At 39.6% G+C, this 25,729-nt stretch overlaps 1 protein-coding gene across 2 annotated transcripts in view; it reads right to left on the bottom strand.

Annotated features, from left to right (window-relative positions):
- Positions 1-5,106: 5,106 nt before the first annotated feature.
- The window catches only part of adamts6 (ADAM metallopeptidase with thrombospondin type 1 motif 6), a 106,345-nt gene continuing 85,722 nt past the window's right edge, over positions 5,107-25,729 (bottom strand). Inside the window, exons 21-25 of one of the 2 annotated variants that reach the window (XM_015391413.1) lie at positions 24,533-24,662; positions 14,188-14,392; positions 13,930-14,106; positions 9,040-9,196; positions 5,107-6,968 (exon numbers count right to left, since the gene is read on the bottom strand). In XM_015391413.1, the coding sequence (XP_015246899.1) occupies positions 6,859-6,968; positions 9,040-9,196; positions 13,930-14,106; positions 14,188-14,392; positions 24,533-24,662 (779 nt within the window). In that variant the 3' untranslated portion in view covers positions 5,107-6,858. The remainder of the gene's footprint in view (positions 6,969-9,039; positions 9,197-13,929; positions 14,107-14,187; positions 14,393-24,532; positions 24,663-25,729) is intronic. The other variant, XM_015391412.1, reaches the window with a different exon arrangement.

The raw sequence follows: 25,729 nt of genomic DNA, 5'->3' as shown, positions 1-25,729 counted from the left end.
CAAAACTGAGCCAAAAAGCCATACAAATTATTAAAATGCCAACCTACCAACCTACAAACCAACCAACCTACCAGCCAACCAAACAACCTACAAACCAACCAACCTACCAGCCAACCAACCAACCAACCTACAAACCAACCAACCTACCAGCCAACCAACCAACCAACCTACAAACCAACCAACCTACCAGCCAACCAACCAACCAACCGACTGACCGACCAAACAACCAACCAACCAACCAACCAAACAACAAAACAAACAAACAACCAACCTAGCAACCTACCAGCCAACCAACCTACCACCCCACCAACCAACTGACCTATGAACCAACCAACCTACTAGCCAGCAAACCAACCAACCTCCTATGTACCAAATAACCCTAAACTAAACCTAAACTACCTACCTTTCTACCTACCTACCTACTTGACTACTGAATGAGCTATATCCACCTACAGAACTACCTACCTGTCCAACCAAGCTTCTGAACTACCTACCAAAGTACCTACTGAAACAAAATTATTTTGACTCTATGTAGGCAATAGACAATTCATTTTAAATTCAAACCTTAACCCAACTCCTAAAAGTTTAAATCAATATGTTTTTACTGAAACTAGATTTGTAACCAGCAGAGGATTCCCCATCTCTGTCTTTTTTTCCAGTTTCCCTGAGCTCTGCAGGGTAGAACTACTGTAATCCCAGGACTCTGCATAAGCCGGCCCTGACATATAGCCCATGTGGTTGCACTAAGCCAAACAGGCCATCAGTCTCTTTCTGTAATCGGACACTAAGGATTAGACGGAGACGGCGGCATTTTCCAGCCGAGTGGGCTTAGTTTCTGTTTATTTGGACTTAATTACCAAGGAGAGAGGAAAACCTACAGCTTGTTAAAAGGAAGCCCACTCAGAACGAGAGGAAGGAGAGTAGCAAAGGGATAATTTGGCCACACAGCTTAGCTAAGAAAGCACAGGGAGACGTCTGACGCACCTCTAGGTACTCCACGTTTGTTCTGTTGAGTCTCAGAAGATGACGCAGGTTGGACATGGCAACTTGAGTCAGTGTGTTAGAGGATCACTTTAGCTTTGATAACTTGTATCCTGACTTGATGCCAGCAGTTACTCTCTAGCGGTGGGTGCTTTCCAAGTGCTGAATGAATGAGCAGTTTATTTCTCTTAAAGAGATGCCAGCTGTTCCTATCTGCTGTGCAGCGTCTGAGAGTGCCTAGTGATGCAATGCTAATAAATATAAGTATGTATGCCCCCCAAGACTCTTTAATTAATCAGGTTATGGTTAATATGAGCTGTTTTTATATACCGCAATTTAAAAACAACAACAACAAAAAAAATGTAAATGATGCAACTAAAAAAAAAGTAAGTATATATACTTATCCCCTTTAGGTACAATGTATTAGGATGTATCTTTGTTTGCAACCCAGCTCTAAGTTTGTGTGGAAATTTCTCAAACAGGTTGAAATATCTAGGCAGCTTTTCTCTGTTTTTTTGTAGAAATGTCATGATCTTGGCACTGATGTCTGGTATGATTTCTCATTCCAAACACCTCTGCCCAGTTCTCATTACCGCTCATCTGATCAACCTGCTTCAGCCTTTATTTAACCAGCCTTCTGACCAGTCATCAGTGCCAGATTATTTGAGCCTGTGGTTAGAGTTCCCTAGCGTACCTGTGTTTCTGATTGGCCGAACGTGACCATTATTATCATCCTCCACCAGATAGACGTGGTCACTAACCTGTGTTCTCCTCCTACAGAGGTTCCTGCCTTAGACGGGGACACTGTTCACTGCAGTTCTGTCTTTAATTAACGTTTTAATAAATCTAAATGTCTGTCTGCCATGAATACTGGGTCCTGATTGTTCTGAGCCGGACAGAAAACTATGGGATTCATCACTAACATCTCTCTTTTTTTTAAATCCAGCAACAAACTAGTGAAAGGATATACATACGGGATTTGATTTGCCGACTTCAGACCATTCCCCTTGTTATCTTAGACCCATTTCTGTGTAGCTGTCGCCGCATACTTGCACTCATTATCTTAATGGAAGACAGAGCTCCGCTACAATGAACTCTCAGCCAAAATATAATCTTTCTCCAGAACTTTGGATTATTTTTCTGCATTCGTGTTCCTCTCTGCCTTTGCCAGCCTCCGAGAGCATGCTTTTCAGAAGTGTCCCCAAAACATGCTGCAGCCACCACCTTGCTTCATGGAGGAGAAGATGAATTCCTGAAGGTTTCCTCAAGGTTTGCCAAGCAGAGCAGAGTTCTGTCGATCAAAGGGCTTCAAGTCTATAAAATGTCTTTGGGTAAATTTTAGGCAAACTTGAGAAAATCCAGTAAAAATAAACCAGGCATCGTTACTTTTAAATTAAGAGTGACTTTAAGTACTTTGCTGGCCTTCCTCACCCATCTTTGTCTTGCCCATTGTGTGTTAGTGCCACACTTCTTCCTTATCTAAAGGGTGGATTAAACTATAAGCCATGACAGATCCATTATATAGGAACATTTTTGGGAGCAATGTTCTTTTATTCTCAGTGATCATGCTTGGAGCGCTGTTTTGTCTTCCCATTTCAGTCGTCGCAGAAACACTGATGTTCCAGAGGGAGCAACTGTTTTTATGCTGCAATCACTTTTCCATCAAAGGATGGCTGGAAGTCTGTTGAATTAGGTTAGTCCCTTTAAAGGGGCCACCAATGTTTATGTAATCATTTATTCTATACATTTTTAGTACTCCCGACATTGCAGATAACAGACTTTAAAGGTTATTTTGTTATTTATTATCATCTATAAACTGAAAGTCTCAATTTTTTATGTATGGGTTGCCTTAGAAGTATCAATAGGAGTTGATTTTCATCTGTGGAGGCAGACATCTTTGCAGTATGGAAGCGCAGAGCTGACAAACTAGTGACTGTAGAGATGGCCATTACAATGTGACTGCCGCAGGTCAGGCCTATATCCAATCCTACACAGACTAATTAAATACTATTTCTAAAATTATCTATGTGACCTAGACTTAATCAGGCTCAACTGGCTGGTTATTATGAAGACGACCGATTTCAGGTGACGGTTGTTGTGCTTTTTATAGAAAAACACATACAAATGGTCTCTGTAAAAGGTCTTTTTATTGTATCTACCTTTAAAAATTGGTGAAGAGCTGCACCACTGCACTTTCACTATGCTTGAATTCAGTTTACATGCAGTGAAATGAATGTACACGTGAGACACAGCAATAAATTAGGACATTATTAACATTTGAAAAGGAAAACAGTAACAGCCGACCAACATTAATACTGAATATAAAATAAATGCAATTAATCACATGATGCTTATCATTTTTCTAGCAATTTAGGTACAGATACGAGCAAAGTGACATTCAAACATCCGAGTTCACAGCAAATGAGCACCAGCTCGATTGAGTTCAAATCCTCTTTCTCTGAAGGCTGGGTCGGCCCGAGCAGTTTAAAATGCTTCTCAGCATCCTTGCTGAATCTTCTGTACCTAATAAAAGTCTGTTCGTCATCGTCACATGGAAAGAGGCTACAAAAAATGTAGCAGCAGCAAAATCAGAACACAGTTGTTAACAGCCGAAGAGACACGTTAATGCACTCCTGTGTTGGCGCTCAGATTCGTTTTCCTGTACCTCACTGTAACGCATCAGGCGTGTTTCCTTTCACACCACCGGCAGAAATGTCACTTGGATAGAAAAGGTTGGTTACATTTGGAAGAGGCTCCATTTTAGTACTTGAAAAGACAGCATTACCTTTCTTTTTTTTTTAACAGCAAACGTTCCCAGTGTGAGGCATAAACAAATAAAAAGAAAATAGAAAAAAATATATATGACCAGCATTTACCAGCAGAGATATCAACAAGTATATCAACTTGAAATATTTGGCTCATACTTTATTTCTAAACACACTGGAGAAGGTTTGAAAGGAAGCACCTTGTTGATAGCACCAAAAGCCTAGTTAGGCCCTAAGTCTTGGAGCATAGAGGGAGAAAATAATGGATATGTAAAGAATTCATGCAAAACAAAAAGGCACTACGATGAACGGTGGGAATCACTTCAAGAGATAATACAGAAAGTTTAAAGGTTCTGTTAAGGAGACTGTAGTTAACAAACAGTCCAAGAAGGGCTAACCCAAAAAAGTTTCTGATTATCTAAAACCTGTGAAAATAAATGAAAAAAATTTCACCTAAAGCTCAATAATACTTGATCTTTTAGCTATTGTAGCTGTGTTTCACTTAGGAAACTTACTGCTTTGTGTCCTGTGTGAATAATTATCACCTTCCCATCGTTAGTTATAATGTTTTCCTAAAGTTTGTTGGCATTTTCTGTTTGAAGTTCCGTAGAAATTTGTGTTCAGTTGGCATTAGCATTAGCTTTAGCCTCTGGTTCATGCTAATCAGAATTTACACTGAACATTTCACCAGAGTTATTGACTTTAAACAAATACCTTATAGTAGTAAATGGGTATAAATGCTGTATGAGTTCGTTTTATAGAGATTAAGTAGAGAAAATAAAATCTAACCCTCAGAACAGCTCACAAAACATCTTGAACATTATGATACTCTATGTCGACATTCTGTTGTTCGGTATTCAACTTTCATAACTTTATATACTGTTAGAACAGTTCTGTTTTAAAAGTAATAATTTGTCCATCGATTAGATTTATCCAGTAAAAAAGTTTAATCAACTAAACTGGACACAAAAAGTAAGCAGCATATCCTCGTTAAAGGTATACTATGCAACCGGTGTTGATTTTCCAGCGAGGCTCCCCCCAGAGGGCGAAAGTAAAAGTGCACTGTCGTAAATATGCTCAGCTGTTCTCCAGGTTTCTCCGTCAAGCCAGGCGCGGTTGTTTTGAGCTTAGCAGACAGGCAGACGCAACGAATCAACATGTCTACTGCGGGAAGTGACTATTTTGTTCCAATTTTCGAGTTTGAAAATTTAGCATGTTTTCATACATTACTTGTTATGCATGTGTCTAAATAACAAAGATTGTAGTTAGCCAAGTTCTCGCCGTAAAGCAAGACCGACTCTCCCGATGCCCGAGACTTGTGAGCCTGTGGGTGCGGGCCGAGGGCTCCTGCAATTGCAAGTACGGTATTTCCCGTACAGACCACCAGGGCGGCCGAGAAAACCTTTGTTCAACCTGAAATGACTCATTTAATCATCCAAAACGTTATGGAACACATTCAAAAATGTTGCATAGTATGCCTTTAAGATTTGACAGGATGCTGACGATGGAACTGGGACTCAATTTTAGATATTATGAACGTCATTGTTGTGCCAAAAAAATGGTTTGAGAAAAAAACTCCAAATAAAAAGTCCACGTAAGGCTCTGGAACAGGGATCTCCTCAGATCCAATAACCCTGGTGATCAGGGACTACATCTTTTAGACCTGCTTTAAAACCAAGCCTTTCCAGCACCTAGTGGCTGCTAAAGCAAATTTAACCAGGTGTGTTGGAACAGATATGCGCCTAAAAGAACAATAATTTATCCAGAAAAAGAGGAACGAATGTTTTTTTTTTTAAACAGAACTTGACATGAACTTTCCAGATCAGAATACTGTTAATCTGTAAACCTTGGGTCATCCCCGGATCCACAACGCTGGATGATGCTACATGCATAGAAGCATTAATAATATCTGGCATGCCTCAATGTTTAATTAGATCTATAAATGTCGACGTCCATTACTGTAAGATGTGACAAAGCTTAGATTTCAGTCAAATCAAAACGTTATCTGGCTTCATATCTCATGTTAATGCTTTTCTAAAACAGCCAAAAAGAAACCTGTTTTAATTTTAGCTCAAATGAACAGGCTGCCTCTAATGCTGCCTTAAAAGGAATATTTCACATGTGAGTTATAAGCTGCTTGAATAGAAATTAAATAAACTCTTCTCGCTGGCAAAATTTCATGTGGCCCAAAGAAAACCAGGCAGAATATCTGGGATTAATGGGAAATTCTGCCTGACTGGGTGGAGCTAAGGCACCAAACTGGGTATAGAAATGATAAATTCTTCTATAACCACGTGGTATTTTCTGGTTTTAGATTAATATAATTTATAATACACAAATCCTTACAGTATACAAGGGTCTAACATAGGTTACGGTATAATTTCATTCCAGCAGACAACGTTATTGTTTATACCTCAATCATATTACATTCCCTTCCATGACAGTAGGCTACTGTTTGACAGAAACATCAGTGGATGCTCTGTTTGGAGTTGTACAATAAATATACAGTACACTGAGGAGGGGAGGGTTCTGTTCTATGTCTGAACTGTAAATTGGAGTATTTACATGAAAAAGTGCACTGAAGCCAGATGTCACCATGCACCTTTCCAAAGGTGGGAGTCCGACATGCTGGACTCCCGCCTCCCTCTTAATCTGCTCCTCTCCTGGGTACACCACGTGAGTGAAGCATCCAGCCCTTGACATTTACAACACAAAAAACATGCAGGAAGACTGATAATGATATCATCAATTATTATTATAATAAAAATAATATCATCAAGAATTAATCTTCCTAATTCCACTTCACAGAAGCGAAAAATTCAAAAATAAAAAAAAATAAAAATGGAAAAAGTTTGTTTCAGCGTTACGGGCTGAGCAGTGGTTAGGTTTCCACCAGAAAGGAGGGCAGGATGAAGGGCTCCGACTGTTTTAAGGTCTGGGCAGCAGCTCTGGGCTCTTTTTCTTCTTTTTACCTTTAAGAATTGAGCGAGGAGTTTTTTTTTTTGTTTCAGCCTGCCTCATTTTATTTTTTGTACACCATTTAAGTGCTTTATCCCTCCATCTTCTTTGCCCTTGTATCCATCTCCTGTTCTTTATAAGCACCATTCCTTGGTCAGTGCCCCTGGCAGGTCTTGCAACACATCTGTCTGAAGTATCCTCTGCTGCAGAACTTGAACTTGAGGACCAGAGGGCAGTACGCCACCTTGTTTACATCTTTGCATTCTGAGGAAAGAAGAAACAATGTTTGGTTACTCTGAGAGAAAAGCTTTCATTTGCATGTCTGCCTTTTAAATAGTTGACCAGCATGTATCTGTGTTAGAATCAGTTAAGATAATGAGAAGAATCTAATATTCATTATCTAGTGGGTTATTTAAAGGTCATAGCTTCAATTTTTTTCACAATAACTTTTCAAAAATCTTTGAATCCACAGAATCCCTAGAGTGAATAAAAGTGTTTATTTAACTGAAAAATAAACCAACTAACATTATAATTGTTTTCTAGTTTTTGGCGGGTCCAAAATGCATATATATTAACTCATCTTTATGATGCAAAAATCAGTCTAAAGGATTATACACTAATAGCAATAATAGGTAGATGCCAAGTGAGCTTGAGTTCAATCATTGCCGCTTCCTTATAGCTCTGTAGTAGAGCTGAGAATTTACCTTTAGGTAGCCTAATAAACTAGCCCCATCCGCCAGCAGCCAAAATAATTTTGTCTGAGAGTTGTCTAGCCTCGATCCATGCCCCAGGCCCTAGAACTGGCGGGCCAATCACAACGCAGAGATGTGTTTTGAATTTTTGGATGCAAAGCGGGCGGGTTTTGAGGGCGTGGCGACAAAGCTGCACGACGCTGGAGAAAACACAACAAGGAAGATGGGAACAACTATTGAACAGCAGCACGCACTGCGGCAGCAGCAGGTTTCAATGGAGCGTTCCATTGAAAGCTAAAAGTTCCCTTTTCTGTTGCTGTTATTCAATAAAGGTACGTTTTAAGATCATTTGACGCGAGAATATTATATTTTAAAGCGTCACTATATGGTCCATTTACCGATTTAATGCATAATTAAAAAAACAATTTCCAAAGTCACGGCAGCCCGGGCTAACCACAGCCCGTCTGCAGCGACTCTCTCTCGGCATAGTCGTGTGTGAAGGACTGCTGGCTATAATGGAGATTTTTGACTCAGCTTTGGAATCAGTTTTTGGATGGATTAGACTTGGGGTTTTCAATGAAACGTGAGCACAAAGAGGCTCTACGCTCATTCATTTTTAAGAAGGAAGTATTCGCCGTTTTAACCGACAGGCTTTTTGTTTACACTCCCCAACTAGCTTTCTACGTCACAGTCAGTTGCTCTCATTGGTCAGAGCGTTGGCCGATAGGCACAGACATGGTTTGAAAAACAACTGGTTGTTCTCATCACCAATCTTCCGATGTCTCATTCATCGGGGCCAGACTAAATTACACATTTAATCTCACATTTAATCTGGTTTATCAGGCTAACTTCTGTGTAAATTTCTTAGATTCAAGCATCATATTTTCCCGTCATTCTCAAGCTTAGTTTTGTTTATTGATTGTGATTTAGTGAACTTAGCAAGTACGAAAAATACAGTAGGGCTAACCTGCTGAAGGGGGGCAGATTATCCCCCCTGAGCATCAGTAGAGTAAAACTCTGCAGCCACACTTGGATACGGAGACTAAGACTGAGAAAGATGCTGGCCTCACTCACTAACTGGGCAGTTTGCCATTCCTAGGTTACAAACGTCATGCTCCACCTCCCCCATCACACACACATGTGCAAACTTCTTTCTGGATGCCGGACAGGCAGCGCTCTATATGCCTTATCATGATCAGAGTGTCTTCCCTTATTAGGCTTTGGCCCCTTCCTCTTCAGAGCCAAATGAAACTAGACATTGCCTCACTGCTCTCCGTAAAGGAACAATTAGCCTACAGCTAATCCCATTAGCCAGCCTGTAAACGCTGCTCACGTTTTCCATTCGGGCTAATCGAAAGGCCCCTCTGTATGCATCTGAACAGCCATCCATCATGTGTAAGCGTATATGGAGGCTCGAGCCGCCTCGCTTTGACTAGGAGTCCACATTACTGGAAAGATTAATGTAGCTGGCAAAGTGCAGAGGTGTGTGTCATCCCCGAGTGTTTAGGTCACAGCAGAGCTGTGAAGTTGAAGACAGAGATGGTGTATAACCTTTAAGGTTAAAGAAAACATCAATGCAGAACCAGTATGTTTGGTGACATGTTTGGATTCTGTTGCTGCCTTGTTTTTAATGGGGGTCTTACCATCGCTGTTGGAGTTTGGGATGGCGTCACATTTGCTCTCACACTGCTGCATGGTGGCAGGCCGGAGGGATTCTGGACACTCATTTGATGGCTGTCCAGTATAGGACAGACAGGTGACCGTCCTCATCTGCTGGCCCAGGCCGCACTGAGCTGAACACTGAAACAGGGAGACGACAGCGTGTCATGACGATATTAAGGTCTGCATTCATCTGGATATGGGGTGGATTCTGGGGATGGAGGTGTGACTGGGTTGTTGGGCTCTGTACCCGAAATCTAAGCATGTCTCTTTGGCCTCTGGGCCACTGTTCCTTTTTCACATGAAGCCAGGGAGGGAAAACATCCCATAATAATAATAAAAAAAAAACAACTTCTAGTAGTGCCAAGTAGAGACTTAGAAATGGACAGCTGAGCAAGTTCTACAACTTTTTGTTTTAGGATACAAACAATTACCAAACTTTTATAGGCAAATATTGAACAGTTTATTTTTTTTGCATGGTGCAGGAAATAATTAAGCAGTTTGTGGCCAATTGAAAAGAAAAAAGTAATCCCAAAAAAGACAAAAAGTCTTTTTTTTTAGCAAAAAATGTACTAAAGTAACAATAGGACTCCTTCAACATATCTCTATTGGCGTAAAAGTAAAAAATATCGATACAAGAAATTACTTTAGTATGAATAACATTCCTGTACTCCAGTACTAAATAACTATTATTCTAAAATGCAGTATGTAATCAGACTGACTGTAATGAAAAGTTGTGTTCACCTTTTGTTTTTAAAGTCTAACATAAAATAAGACTGGAAGAATAAAAAATAAAATCAGGATTTTTTTTTAAGCAAACATCTAATACCATTTCATAGTAAATAAAGCATGTAAGATCTTAACACTAAAACAACAAAGATTGTGTACAAAAAAGGGTACTGATTTTAGCAAAACTGTCTCTGGTGCAGAGGACAGAGTAGAGATACATCATGATACTATTACTTTGGTAAAAATAAAAAGTAGGGTGCAGTTTAACTACTCCTAAAAGTACATTTTTGTCTAAAACTTACATAAGTAAATGTAAAGCGGTAAATGTAACTAGTTACTACGTATGTCTGTGTTTTATGAGTAGATATTGCCTTAAAGACCACAAAACACCTGATAAAATGAGGTTTTACATTAGTTTTCCATTTAAAAATACACTGCTAACAAGGCAAAATATTAGAAGCCTTAATTCATGAACGGAGTCTGGTGTGGTATTGCTTGGTTGGAAAGAAAACCTGTAGCTACATGGCCCTTTCTGGACCCGGTTTGAGACCCCTGCAATTAGAATAGAATTCAACTTTAATGTCATTACGTTGTCACGAGTACACAGCAACGAATTTCAGTCTCTGCATTTAACCCACCCCTTTGGGGAGCAGTGAGCTGCTATTGTGAGGCGCCGGGGAAGCAATGTGGGGGTTAAGGGTCTTGCTCAGGGACCCAGAGTAGCAGTCTGTGGGAGTGGGGCTTGAACTCGGAACTTCTGGGATCCAAGCGCAATGCCCTTAACCACTAGACCACCACTCCCGCATATATGACTCATATATGTCTGGATAATTTCAGGTCATAGCTTAGAGATCGTTTGAGCTAGGAGATAATTGGAGTTTTCGAATTGGGAATATAAATTAACTAGACCAATTTTGCCAAGAAAAGTGGTTGAAAGTGGTCCAGATGAATGCCAGAAAAATAGCACGCAGCAGTGGCTTCAGATCAGTTTTTATCAAACCAAACAAACTACGTAGAATTGCAGGTGAAACTGAATCTGAACTTTTATAACTAAGAAAGATATAACTAAGAAACTGTTTTAGTGGGATGTGACCAAAAGTGTTTCCTCGTCTGTCAGGCTGCCAATTGTAATAAAAACTAATTTCTAGCCCATAAAATTTCTCTAAAGAAACAGAGAAACAAACAAAGGCCAATTAAAACACAAAGACTGGAGATGCCAGCTCACCTTTGACATTACGGCAATAAACGACATATTCCTAGAATGAAGCAGCTCATGAAAGCCGATGTTGGCAACACTGAACAACACACCTGTCAGCTACAAACAGTCAGGGCCAAACGTATTACCAGGGTTTGGGGGATCTAACTTTAACAACATACATGTATTTTGTTTATACGGTTATTAAGAAACAAACACGGCTTTTATTTGCTAGCAATCCTTCAAAAATGTAGTTCGTTAAATTTGATATGGTCTTATCTGCACTGCTGTCCATCTTGTTCTGGGAAGGGTAGAAAAAAATTTAATTGTAAATTTTAATCCGTTCTTTAAAAAAAAAAATCTAAATAAAACGAGTAAAAGCAAAATGATTGATTTGTCAGCGCAACAGTTTGCAAAGCACGTCTGCACTAACGTCCTTCTTTCTGTCACCTTCAAAGATTTCACCTCACTGCGGCAGATCGGTAATCTTGCATGTCATCCCTTCGCAATTACAACGTCTTTATTATGACCGGTCCTGACAGACGCCATGCGTCAGTGGAGAAGCTTATGTGGGGTTTGAAGTGTCGACCTTTTGACCCCAGAGTGGAGACTCTCAATCTCTCTTTTCTGAGCATCTAGTTGCCCATCGAGGATGAAAGCTTCTGCCTCCGACGTGACAAAGACGTCTGAACGGTGACATCATCCACCCGGCAGAACTGCCCTCCAAACAAGGCGAACGCTCTGTTTAAATTCTTCACTTTCCCTTTAAATTATTGACAAATCCTACAAAATAACAAGCCATACTTTCTGTAGATATAACTATGTATGACGCACAACTTTTTGGCTTCTTCCCGCCTCTGTGAATCAGCTGTGCTGTAATGTGTTCAGCAGATTTTTCTGCACGCACTCAGTCATGTCAGGGTGAGCTTAAGAATGCTACTCCTCTGTCTCCCCTTCCAAATCGTGTTCCTGGAAGTGACAGAGAGTCCTGCTCCGAGGCAGAGATAAACTTCAAACAGCCAGGAGAATATTACTGCCAACAATCACACACAGGCCTGTTGGAACACTTAGACCCACAAACACAGCCGCTATGCACACACACGTGTTACGGGCCGGCCTAGAACTCCCCGTCAAACATTTAGGGGTAAATTATACAAACATTACCTTGTTTTTTATTTAAAGCTTTAAAAAATATGAAACTATTTTATACTTTAGAGTTTCTCACTGAAGTAACATTGCCTTGCAAAAATATTTTTACCCCATACTTTATATGCTTTTTCTCCTTGAGATTTTATACAACCAACGCAAGTAGTGCACTTTATAACCTGGGCATGTATGGAGTGAACTTGGTTCCATTATTTTTGCAAGAAAGAATCACATTTTGAAAATGAACATTTGCAAAGAAAGTGCAATCCAGAAATGAAACAAATGTATACTTTTTTTATTTTGTTCAAATTTCTGTTTCTTGGATTGAGTTTTACAAATTGCATTTTTTTCAGATTCACTTTTGGGGGCGGGCTTTCCTCTGGAGTGAGGAGAGAAGACACATTTCTATTGGTCTGCTGGACGTAAGCAACAATATTGTATTGGACAATTTGTGAAACAATAGGGAGCATTTGAATTGGGATTAAAGAAAGAGAATCTGATCTGTGAAACGTAATTTGAAAAGAATAAAACTTAATCTGAAAAAAGAGAAATTAAAACGAAAATATATGAAGTAAAAATTTCTATTATCTGTTGAAAGATTTTTTTGGAAAAACTTCATAAGGTAGTCAGTGGTTTTGAGGTAATGTCAGACAAAGGACTCCTTCTCACCAGGAAGGGACATTGCAAGCTTCCCGTGCCTAAGGGACTAGGAAAGGAAACATAGAGGCTCCTTTTCCTACCTCCTTCCTTATTGCCAGCACTGTTCATACAGCAGTTATCATGGCGAACATTGATTCAACGAGTCATGCCTGGTTTAGACCAATTGAAACAAAACATAGGCTCAATCCGAACTGGGAAGATTGGTAAGGAAACTTGACTCTAAGCCGAAGTTCATTAGCGGTCGCAATTAAAAGTACTATCTAAATGGTGTTGGCAGTATGGAAGGTGGTATGAAGTTATTGATAGCTCATTTAGCACAGGTACATCACAACATTCTTGATTTCTTCTAGTTCTTTTCTGAAAGGCTATAGGCTCTTGGTTTTAACAAACATAATTTATGTGCGTTTCTGTAAAGTAATGATATAGGTACGGCCAAAGACGGGTTTTGGTATAGCAGTCTGGAGCATCTTCCCTACCCACAAAAGTGTTCTTAATGTTGAACCCACATAAAGTGTAGAAAGAGGAAATAGGAATAGCAGCCAATTCTGAATCAGCCATATTGTCCGAACTGAGGAATGAAGCCAGACTACCTGTACAAAGCAGATCCCTGCAGTTTAAAAACATGCAACCCTCATGAAGAACCCAGGACAGGAGGCACCATTGCTCACAGCTACTCTACAGTGCAGCCCAGAAAATAATCCAAAAACTACTCTTTTATGCCAAGTGTGTTATAAAGTAAAAATATAAAAGGTGTCTAATTTTCCATGAAGTCCCCTGAGTAATTAGAATGTGGAATTGCCTTTGACCTTTGAGGTACGCGGTGCCAGCTTTTTTAAGATTTTCCAATTCTTTGTGAGCTAACTCAGACTGGATGGAGAGCATCTCTGAACATCTCCATGATGCTTGGCTGCTTTTAGTTTTCTGTCAATGAAGCTAAAGGCCAGATGTAAAGGTTTAAAAACTGAAAACTGTTTTGTCATCAGTTTCTGCCAACTGGGCAGTGGACCACTGCTCCTCCCCTAGCAGAGCTTGTCAGTTTGTTGACCAAATCTGGCAAAAGGGGTCGACAACTGACCCACAGCTTTGTTTGAAATGTGAAAAAGTTAAAGGGTATGAGTATTTGTGTATTGGGTTCCAGTCATACCTGTCCCCAGTCACCAGGGATCCAGCGGGGAGGAGGACATCGCCCTAAGCTGCAGCGCATTCGGACCGGAGGTTTGTTGTGGCTCGGGCAATGGGTCGGCGGGAAGGTTTTGGTCAGATCGCTGCTCTTGCACAAGGCGATGCGATGCTTGAAGCCTGGGCCACACTTAGGTATACACTAAATCCAAAGAAGAGAAAGCTGAAATATAAAGATTTCAACAGCAGGAGTAGCTAAAGGAAACAGAAAGCATCACCTCACCTCTGACCATTCCAGAGTTACCCACTTTGGGGGACAGGACTGATTATTGCAAGACTCTCTTTCAATAGGCCGATGCGTAAGGCAGAAGGTGTCCTCCAGGGTCTCCTCCTCAGCAGGGCCAATCTTCCTGATACACAGGACAGTCCTGGTCCGTGTCCCACCGTCACACGTCTTTCCACACTCTGACCAGTCACCAATAAACCACCTAACACAGTAAAGGTTTAAGGTTAATAAGACGAACAGAATAAAGCAAAGGAAAATCACATTATTGCTTCTGACAATTTTTTTTTTCCTATTTTATTAGTTATCAAATTGAAGTTCTGTAGCCAAACATTATGAAAGGCTTGTGTTTCCATCTTATAAGAGGAAAAAACACAGGTTTCTTGTCCGATATGGTCAGATAATGTGGCGGCTGACCGTTCAGACCACTGCAGTTGAACACAAATACTTCAAAATGAACTATGGAATCTATCCACTGAAGGGACAGTGTAAAACCAGTGTTATTAGTTTGTTTTCTGGATTTAGTAAAACATCCAGCTGCTCCATTCTTAATCCCTTGGAGGAGTCAAACTCTTAATTAGTCAAAACAAAATAAAGAAAGCATGGCAGTAATCTAGGCACAAGGAAACCCTTAATAAAAAAAAAAACCAAACAAAAACGAATGAAATGAGATCTTGTTTTCCACAAGGATTATTATGAGGACTTTTATTATTAAGTCTTTATATCAAAAATCTTCCACTCTATTGATAACAATGGTAAACAGGTTGGCGTTAAATCAGCTAAAACTGCAGCAAAGCTAGCCAGACTGCTAAAGAACCCTTTCATTAGCTTCATTAGACGTATTATTTTTTGTAATGCAAATAAAATGAAATCAAAGTACAATGGTTTTCTCTTAAAAGGACATGGCAAATGATCCAAATGTGAACTTTTATCAAATATGTTGGAAATATTAAAGAAAAGGTTAAAAAAAAAAATTTTTTAGGCCTGCTGTGATTCTTATCAAGGCTTGTTGAGTCTTAAAAGACAAAAACAAAAAAAAGATTGCAGGATAAAAATGCATCTGAGATTTAAGAAATGTCTGTCATTACAATTTAAGACTGTTTTCAAATGAATCTTATTCAACATCGTAAATGGTCCAGCCCCTTCTCCTCTAAGATATTTTTTGCTGTTTTTGTTGTTTTTCAGGCAATCAGCCTCGTCATTGGAACAAGATGTGTAATGATGTGAAGAGCTGTAGCTCTATCATGTTCTCCAAATCCAATCTTAAAACCTCCCACAGAGTCATTGTTGTTTTCCCTGATTAAGATGTTGTTAGATTACAGTGCACGTGAGCTGAAGGTAAATGCATCAGTTAATATGTGTGTGTGGTGTTGTTGTTGGCTTAGATCATATTTTCTACAATATACTAAATCTGTTCTAAAGCCTGTCTTTGTGAGGCCTGTTGCAGAGCTCTAGATGTAAGTAAGTTTACAGCTTTAATTGGGTATCCTACATCCAATAGTGGCATTTATGTTTGAGCTAAGGTAAAGTGTCTGATGTGTGAGTCAAATCGCAAAGGGGTATGTAATATTTCTGTGTCTTGGCTGCTGAGTGAAAGGAAACAACAACCTGGTTGATTTTAAGATGTTATTTGTTAGAAGTCAGAGACAAAAGGCAGGAAGGCCAGTCATACACCAATAACTATATGTTATCCGCAAAGGTATGAACATACTATACCTATATGGAAGTCAAGATAAAACTATATTGTCCAAGGAATAAGCTGGATGGAATGCTATGAACTAGATCGTCAGACTAGCCATGGGCTTAACTTAAAGTAGGTGTGTTGTGTAGTGAGCTCAACATAAAAGGGACTGTAAATGACAGCTACAGATGGGAAAAGGCCAACAGAAAGGTGCAATGGCAATGGCTTGGAACATTTGTCTTCATGAAATTTGAATTGAATTGTTATAATTATGAAATTGGAGGGATTTTTAGATTTTCAAAGCAGTTCATCACTAACCAGGGATCAAGAATGAAAGAAGATTTTACTGAAGATCAATTAATGATATAATATAGGAGACAAAGGTTAATGGTTTCTTGATGTTGAAAGTGATTGTGTAGCATGCTCTTCTCCTTTTGGTTAGTCAATATAAACCTCCCTAGTGCCAATGCAACAACAACATCTTCCAACTTTCCTGTGTTGCGTCACAAGCCCATATGCATGACTTTTGCAGGTTGCTTGGGTGAAGCATTGAAGCTATGGGAGCAATATTGATTCAAAATGATTTGCAAATGTGTGTGGAGAGTTGTGTGTCTGTATCTCGCTTTGTGTGTGTGCAGTGGGATTTCAAAATGTGTAAATAAATCTGGAAATGCGTCGGGAGATTTGTGTATCTGTACAACAATCTGCAAATGTGTTAAACGTCTTGTGTGTGCAATCCGGTTTGCAAATGTGTAAAAAAATCCTCAAATGTCATGGTCTTGGTTAGGTTTAAGTTTTCTTTTGAGTTTTCAGTTTCACTTTGATCCATGTTTTTCTTTGTTTTATTGGTTTAATTCCTATTTTGTGTTGTTTTCTGGATATATTTGAGTTTTTAGGTTTTTCTTGGTTGTCCTCTTGTGTTGGTCTCCTTTTTCCTAGCTCCTTCTAGCATCCTCTGTTCACACCTGCTCCCAATCAGCTCATTAGTCCTGTCTTTGTTCAGTCTCCCATATACACTCTCCCTGTGCAATTCCTAAGTGCTTGTTCTTTGGCTACGTTCACGCTGCAGCCTGAAGTGACCCAAATCCGATTTTTTTTGGCACATATGCGACCTGGATCCGATCTTTTCATGGCAGTCTGAACAACACAGATCCGATTTTTTCCAATCTGACCCAGGCCACTTGGCTATGTGGTCCTGAATCTGATACAAAATCTGATCTTTTCAAATGCGACCTGTGTGTGAACGTCCAGGTTGGATTCATCTGACCTCAATGTCATTAATACCCGACAAAGGTCACTATTATGCGTCTTGCTACGCAAAAGCGGCAAGAAAAACAACAACCATTGCAGATGATGATGCGTAGAGCAGTATTTATGTGTAAACATATTGAAAAGAATGAGTTTTTATGGTTGGAAAAGACGTGTGCCAGCACTACATTTCCGTAAACATGGAGCACGCTGGTCTGTGACGTCATCGTGTCCTCTCTTGCGCATGTGGGACACTTGCGTTGTATGACTGCAGTTCACATAGGAGATCACATAGAAGTCGCATGTATTTGGAAATGTGAACGGCAATGCAAAAAGAAAATCGGATTTCACAAAAAAATCGGAATTGAGCATCAAGGCCTGCAGTGTGAACGTAGGCTTTGTCTTTTCCTGGCTCCCCACATGAGTTTTCCCATGAATTTGTCTGGTTTTCTGGTTCCATGTATTGTCTACTTTGGTTTTTGCCTCAGTTATTTGATTAAATGTACAAGAACTCACCTCTGTGGCCTCACCTCTGCATTTGGGTCCTCAAAACCCCAACCTAACCCTACCAACAAATCTGTATTCAGATCTACAAATGTTTACTAAGATTTGTAAATGTGTGGATCAATCTTTAAGCACACACAGAGACACTTATGTCTGAAGTGTTTTCGCTTCAAGACCCAGAAATATAGACAAATCATCAGTTACAAGTCAAGCATTTTCTCGGTTGGCTATACACGTGATTTTTGCTACAGTTCTGACGTGTGAGATCTGCAAATGTGTAGAGAAGAGTGGTTTGAGTAATATCTGGATTTGCTGCCCTGCACAAGTTCAATACAGAATGACTAGAGAGGGCCAGACGTTGCCTCCCTGTTTGTCAAGCTCTTTAGACTTAACCTAATCCCTTCGCACTCTTGAAAAACTGACTCATCTTTTGACTGCTCTCATATGTTTACTGTCAACATCTTTTATGAAGTCAGAATGTTCGGGAAACCCCACCTCTTGAGAAAGTATGTTTTTTTTTGTTGCAATTTAAGACCTGAATTCTGGCTTCTTATCAAACAGCCATCTGTGTTATCAACTGACTAGTTTATAAAAACACAAAAGGAAAATTGCCTAACAGAAGATACAAATTATAAATGTAAGTTTTTATCTTCAACTATAAAAACAGATTTCATTCAGGGCTCACTTTTCTCAGTATAAACAGTGAAGCTAATATTAGGTTTTTATAATAATCCTATTAAACATTTTAGAGCATATTACCACTGCTGTTAGAACATATATATGATTGTGTTAAAATCACGAGTTTACTTAACTAATTTTTAACTCTTTTAAAGAAAAGTGATTAGCTTAAAGATACTTTGCTAACGTTACTAGTCGAGGACTAAGGCCTCCCTATATGGATCATGTGCACTAACCACTGCGCCACCTGCACGCCCTTCTGAGACAGTTTTGATGCTTCTTACATTTTCTTTGTTAAACTGCTTTTCTGACGTCATCATCAGACATGCGCAGAGCAGTCCAGCAAAAAAACGCTATAAACTCTGCATGCCAGCATCTCCCCACACACCAATTAAAATGAAAAACAAATCAGCTGTATCTGCATTTTTTTAATTATGCAAAAAAGCCTTTAAAAATAAACACATTTTATTTAGTATTTATTTAGTAGTTTCTTCTTTGATTCCTGTTTGGTTGTTGGGATCTTGTTAAAGGTCTAATACTGACCCTGATATATGATTATATTATATGCACCCTATTGGTTTTGAATGTAATTTAAACATATCGTGATTTTTATCGTGTATTGTGATTAAAGCCAATATATATCATTATATTAGATTTTCTTCATAATGCCCAGCCCTATGTTAGAGACCACTGCACTAACTCTTACCCCTTTACCTAAAGAAATACTTTCATACATGTCACCATACACTCCTAAAACTATCAACAATAACTTTGTTGGCTAAAACTGTCATCAAAGGTCACAGTCACGTGATGCAATGTCACCTACCTGCAGTCAGTACATGTTAAATATGTTATGTGTTGGGCACACAGGTCTGTCACAAAACAAACTACTGTATCTATCTACTGAAAGCAAAGTAAGAATAATGAAACTTCTAATCTGAAAAAGAATGTTAAACACATATTTAGGTCCAGATATCCATACGTGTCCACTACAAAATGAATGATCTCAGAGAGCCGATCGTTGTTACTTGGCAGTCAGGAAATAATGAGTGTATTTTAGTGTCCAGTGCGTCATAATTACTGGCTAGAAAGCTTTTGGCCTCATGAAAATATGAGACATATTCTTGTTCAACTCTGTCTACTCACTTAAACATTAACATAAAACAACAGCCCTCTAAACATATTGAGCCAGTGAGATATTACATCATCTGCTGGAATGTATACAGAATTAACAACATGTTCAAACATCTGTGTCAGCTTTCATTAGCAGAGCCCATAAAACCTGGCTATTCTAAAACAATGATGTTTATGGTCTTCTTTAGATGGCCTTTTCTGACTCTGTGAGGGGTTGTTTGCCTTCCTTAACAAAAACAAATGTCATACTCAGTGCTATAACTCAGTACAGATATGCAAGGCTGTAGCTGTCATCAAAATAAATGTGATAAGGCATGTCTAAGTCCTTTGGATACAAATGTGGACGATGAATAACCCAGGACAATCATCATATGAATTCAAAATATGGTTGAGTAAATTTATGAGACCAAATGGTGCTAAAAACGTATCCCTTCACTTTATTAGGTGCATTTTCCAAGCCACCCGCTGTGAGCTCACAGATCAACAAGGTGTCATAGACATTCCCCCAGAGATTTATGTCCATTTTGACATGATAGCATCACATAGTTGCTACTGATTGGTTGGCTGCACATTTCCACTGAACCACATCCCAAAAGCATCCCATTGGACTGAGGTTTGGTGAATATAAAAGCCACTGGAGTACAGTGAACCCATTGTCCTTGTGAAGAAACCAGATGAGTTGGAGCCTTGTGACATTGTGCGTTATTCTGTTTGAAGGGTACCCAATAGTCATGGAGAAATTCAACATGGTCAGGAACAATACAGAGCTAAGCTGTGGTCTTCATCACAGTTATATCACTACCACACTGAAGCATTGATGGATCCAAGCGTTTCTAATGTTAAAATCAAACTGCGATGCTACCTAATAAAAGTTGTGGCCGGAACAAGAATTGGTGAGCCTGGCAACAGTTTTCCAATCTATTATCATCCACTTTTTACGTAAAAGTCTAAACAACAATCCACTGGACTTGGTTTCCAAGATTTGAAGACGTTTTGCTTCCCCTCCAGGAAGCTTTCTCAATTCAAATGTCTGGATCCGCAGTGAGTTTGAGTCTTCATAAAGACAACGCCTTGTATTGCTTGGAAACATGCAAATGAAAACCGACGAGTGTTTTGTTTGGTTCCATTGTAGCCTGTAATAACTGAAACCTGTCTATGATTCTGAAGGTCGGTCGTCAAAGGGGGGGGATTGTTGTTAAAGGGGGGGATTGTCTCCTGTAATACCTGAAACCCTACAGGAGACAATCCCCCGTTTAACGACCAACCTTCAGAATCATAGACAGGTTTCAGTCGGTTTCCTTTGCATGTTTCCAAGCAATACAAGGCCTTGTCTATATAAAGACTCAATCTCACTGCGGATCCAGACATTTGAATTGAGAAAGCTTCCTGGAGGGGAAGTGAAACATCTTTAAATCTTGGAAACCAAGTCCAGTGGATTGTTTTTTAAACTTTTACGGAATGACTAAGACCTGGATGAAAGAAAATCTTCATCAGCATCATCCGCTTTTGGTCAGGCTTTGGGAGTTATAGCCGTGGTATCGTCTTTTAAACTAAAAAGAGTAATATATTTTGGAGATTTTTAAAATGCTGTTATTTTTTTTTATTTGTAACCAGTCAGCTCATTCCTCCCTGACCTTTGACATCACTAAGGCAGTTTTGTATAGACAGTCGCCATTGACTGGATAATTTTGTTGCAGATTAAATTTTATGAAACAAGAACCATATTATGCTCAAAGCATTGTCTATGTGGCCGTGTTTCGATGAAGCAGTGGTTAGCGCACACGACCCATGTACGGAGGTCTTACTCCTTGATGCAGCAGATCCAGGTTTGAATCCGACCTGTGGTACTTTGTTGCATGTCTCTCATACCCCATTTCCTGTAAGCCTACTTTCCCCCCCAAAAAAGAGCCACTTGTGCTGTAAAAACTCAAAAAGCACTGTCTACGTGCTTAAATGCATCATGTGATTGGCTGATTTGTTTTGACAACTAACTAGACAGCTGTATCTGATAAAGAGACTTCTGTACCCAGTTTAGACCCAAGTTGGAGAGTAAACTAATAAAGAAAAGGCATTTATGTTTACAATCTTTTTTCCAGACATGAGTAAGGCGAATCGTGCAGTGCCTCATGATGCGACCAGAGTTTTCCCACCAAAAACGCTTGTTCTTATTACAACCTGTTTACATGCTCTTTCTCCCCTTAGGATAAGTTAAGAGGCCAAAGCAATCAAACACAGGTGGTTACTTTCGAGGCTGTCGTTATTGGCAAGCTGAAAATGGTTTTAAAAAGAAAGTGGCATGGGTTTCTGCTACAAAGAAAGCCAAATTAAATCTCATCCATCTTCTGTTGCTTTTTTGTCAGAGTCTACGGGCAAACGGCCTGGTACATCCTTGACAGTTTGCCACCCTGATGCAGCTTTAACCAATAAAGTAAATTAATCCAGCAATGCAAAGCCTAATGTTGAAGAATCTTCTCTTGAAATTAGTAATGCTTTGGCACAGCTCTGCCAAACTCTGGCTACAATCGACATCCCATCATTAATGGATACCAGCTTTGATTCTCTTATTGACATGTCTATGGTTGAGGAAGAAGAAGCACGAGTTGATGTGAAAGGAGGTCTCAGGATATGAAATCCAAACATACGCCAAAGCGGGAAACATGAAGAAACAGCCATACATCACAAACAGCATGAGGGTCATCCTAGTGGAGGCTAGTTGAGGTGGGAGAGGAGCTACATCGATGGCTTCCTCTCCTTCATGTCTGTCCTGAGGGGCAATCGTCAGCTACGTCACAGATGACATCTACACAAAAAAGAAAGTTCTGCAAATGGAACATCTGGTGCTTAAAATGCTCTCCTTCGATCTTGCTGCTCCAACAATAAACCAGGCCATTTCTCAACATGTGTACTTGTGCGTTCTCGTGTGCTTGTGAAACGTCATCAGCCTCAGCCCTAGTACTGTTCGAATTCACAAGAACAGCAGACCGAAAAAGGACAAACAACAGATGAGGTTCTCACCCCTCCCTCTTTACCCACCATGCATCAGAGCAGACTTGTCCGTTCTTGAGATTGACAGCTGTCCCAGCATGCACTGTGGCAGCAGCAGCTTTCAATGGAGCGCTCACAGAGTTAGAAGTTAAAAGTTCTCTTTTCTGTTGCTGTTCAATAAAAGTACATTTTAAGATCATTTGAGGAGAGAACATTGTACTTTTAAACGTCACTATATGGCCCATTTACAGATGTAATGCGTAATTTCGTTTTTTTTTTTTTTTTTCCCCTTGCGTAATTTCCAAACTTAAGATGACTGATGCAACCAGCGGACCTCCAAGGGTAATGGCAGCCAGGGCTAACAGCAGCCCGTTTGCAGCGGCCCCCTATTAGCATAGCCGTATGGGACCGCTCTGATGGTGAGTTTTTTTTTGTTTTATTTGGCAAAATGTTCATTTGATTTGTGTTTATCTGACTGTGTTAAATATTATTCCCCCACTAAATGAAAAAAGTCAGAATTTATTATCTAGAGAATATTAATAACAGGAGGTGAAACGCAGCTTCAGACGAGCCGAGCCTGTGGTGACGCCACGAGTACGCCTCTGTTTCAAATGACCCATATTTATGCTGCGTGTTCCCGTTCTCCACGAGTCCAGACCTTCCTGTGTTCTTCTCAAAGACATACTTGGCGAAGACACAAGTCCATACTCTAGTTCTTGTGAATTGAGAAATTGCCCCAGGTTTTCACTCACTACTTTTACCATCAGGCTCGGAGGGTGGCTTTATCGGGCAGATTTTTGTGTTTGGCTCATTAATTGACATCAGCTAAAATGTGTCAGAAATAAAAATTCAATTTTTGATACAAACAGGTGAAAGAAACTTCGGCTGTGATTCTGCTCCTCCTTTTCTGAACGATGAGCTGGTCTCTGCCAACCCTGACCCCCGCAAACACGCACAAACCGCTGCTGCTAGCGTTAGCATTGAGGTGAACAAAGAGCAAGAAAGTGTAGTTTGGTGCCGATGACAAAAAACATCCTCGTGGAAACACAGGCACATTAAGGAGAGCCGACAAGTTTTATATGCGCTTATTTTAGCAAATATATTAGCTTAGTGTAAGTTTTGCCTTTTTGTGAAATAAACAAAATTTTTGAAGAAATATTAAATTATTATATTGTGTTTATCCACACTGGCTGGAATGAACGTCTGTACTGGGGCTCAGAAGTTAATGTTTTTCATTAAATTCATTTTCAAAAGGCTCCAACTTATTTTTGTTTTAAAAGCTGCAGCATTGTTACTTAGATTTAGTTTATTCCCTTGTGTTTAGTGGAGGAAGGAACTTCTCAGTTGCTTGTAAATATTACAAATGTATATTTCTGAGTGTTTTTGTGATTGAGTCTTAAAAGTAAATCAGATATAAACAATCCTCCATTAGCCAGTGTGTTATCATGTTTAGCCTTATGCAGTCCTGTATTTTAATTTTTAAATGCTCATCTGTAGAAGTAAAATCTAATTATAAAAATACACTAAATGTATATATATATTCATGTCACAGGTAAAGGAAAACAGTCAGGTGTGGAGCCAGTTCATAAAGGATGTAATAGGAGTTGGATGCAGCATCTGCAGTGATTAAGTTAGTCAGGGCTCCGGCACCAATAAGGAGAGAAAACACCATCAATTTGATCTTGAACTGATTTTTTGCAAAAGATGAAAAAGGAACCAAGCAGGACATCTTCTGAGATCAATATCTCAGATTTTCACCTACATTATAAATGAATAAAATACATTAATGATCAAGGTTTGTAGTGAGAAAAGAGGAACGTTATTTATGAGGCATGTTCATAATGATGAGCACAAAAAAAAAAGCTTACATAAAGACAACTTTGTTGGCTATAAAACTATAACTTGTGTGTCAGCAGCAAAGAAACACTGTGCTGAAATATTTCATCCAAATTTACTAGGCAAATACTGAATATCGCCTCCATGCTTCTTAAAAAGGACAGCATATAACTGTAAACTAACCATTTTAGAAGAATGCATTTTAAATCTTGTCTATATTTAACTCTATTAAGTACTTTTGATTTTTTTTAGCTTTTGGGTGTTACAAACTTTACTCACTCTGGGGGACACGGCTCGGTGTTGCAGTCCCTCAGGTTTTCCGGTGGTTTGCTGCCTGTCTCACAGTAGCTGTTCTGCACCACTGAGTTGTCGTCGAGCCTCTTACACACCACCTCTTGCTTCTGGCTGCCTGAATTTGAAAAAAAACACACACACAAAAAACCTCCAGATCAATAAGGCAAGAGAGCTCATCTTAATAGCCCCTCCGAAACACTGAGGTCAGCGGCGTGTGCCAAGAGCCGTGTTTGGGTAGGGATGGTATTGTTTTCATTCTGTAGCAGGTCCAGACATGTAAATTCCTGATTCTTTGCAGGATATGTTGGCAAATCGTTTTTACAGAGCAGGGAGCTCTTTACTTTGGCTCCTGCCGGAGAGAACGAGGGCTACCGTATCAGGGTTGCACCTTCCACTTTGAATGTATGCAAGCATGTGTGTGTGAATGCCACACTAACTTATACCGGGTCTGCATGGACCCTCAAGGGACGTATCCAGCCATAGACTTGTCTGGCAGATGTAATGAGATATGGATATGTGTGTGTGTAAAGCATAGGAAGTCTACCCATCTGTGTTCTGAGTTAACCACGGTAAGGATGAATAGCTTAGGCGTTGTGGTTAAACAGTTCCAGTTGTAATGTGTCAGAAAGTGTTTGTTTTGCACATATTATTAGTTCCGGGGTATATTAAATACAGCTTAGTAATTACTTGAACTAGTCCTACCAAAAGGGAGAATGATTAAAAACCATTTTGATGATTTAAATCTCTGAACAGTTGAGAGACACAGACATTTGGCTGCAGTTTTAAAATTTAGATTTACAATACAAAGAAGGGTTTAGGATACAGGAAAAGCCAAATGTGCTTCCCCACAGAAAAAAAAAAAGATCTGCTCTCAACTTGAAAGTCTTTCCTTTAGAATAAACCACATGCTTATTCAGTCATGCTTTTACAAAATATTACAAAACCCTGTCCAGGCCACGTTTGACAACTGGGTAGAAGCACAATTTATTGTTACATGAAACCCACAGAATTTAACTGTGGTTTCAGACTCAGAATGTCTGAATTTTGCAGGACGGGTAGTGTTGAGGAAGAGTGGTTGCATCTCTAGACAACACTGGCCATGCAGTAGATGGATGGATGGGTTGGTGGGAGAATGGATGGATGGATGGATGGATGGATGGATGGATGGATGGATGGATGGAT

Source organism: Cyprinodon variegatus, unplaced genomic scaffold (assembly GCF_000732505.1).
Source record: "Cyprinodon variegatus isolate N-32 unplaced genomic scaffold, C_variegatus-1.0 Scaffold540, whole genome shotgun sequence".
In the NCBI taxonomy this organism is placed as follows: Eukaryota; Metazoa; Chordata; class Actinopteri; order Cyprinodontiformes; family Cyprinodontidae; genus Cyprinodon; species Cyprinodon variegatus.
Note: the sequence above shows the minus strand (reverse complement) of the source record. Positions and strands in the feature narration are given on the sequence as shown.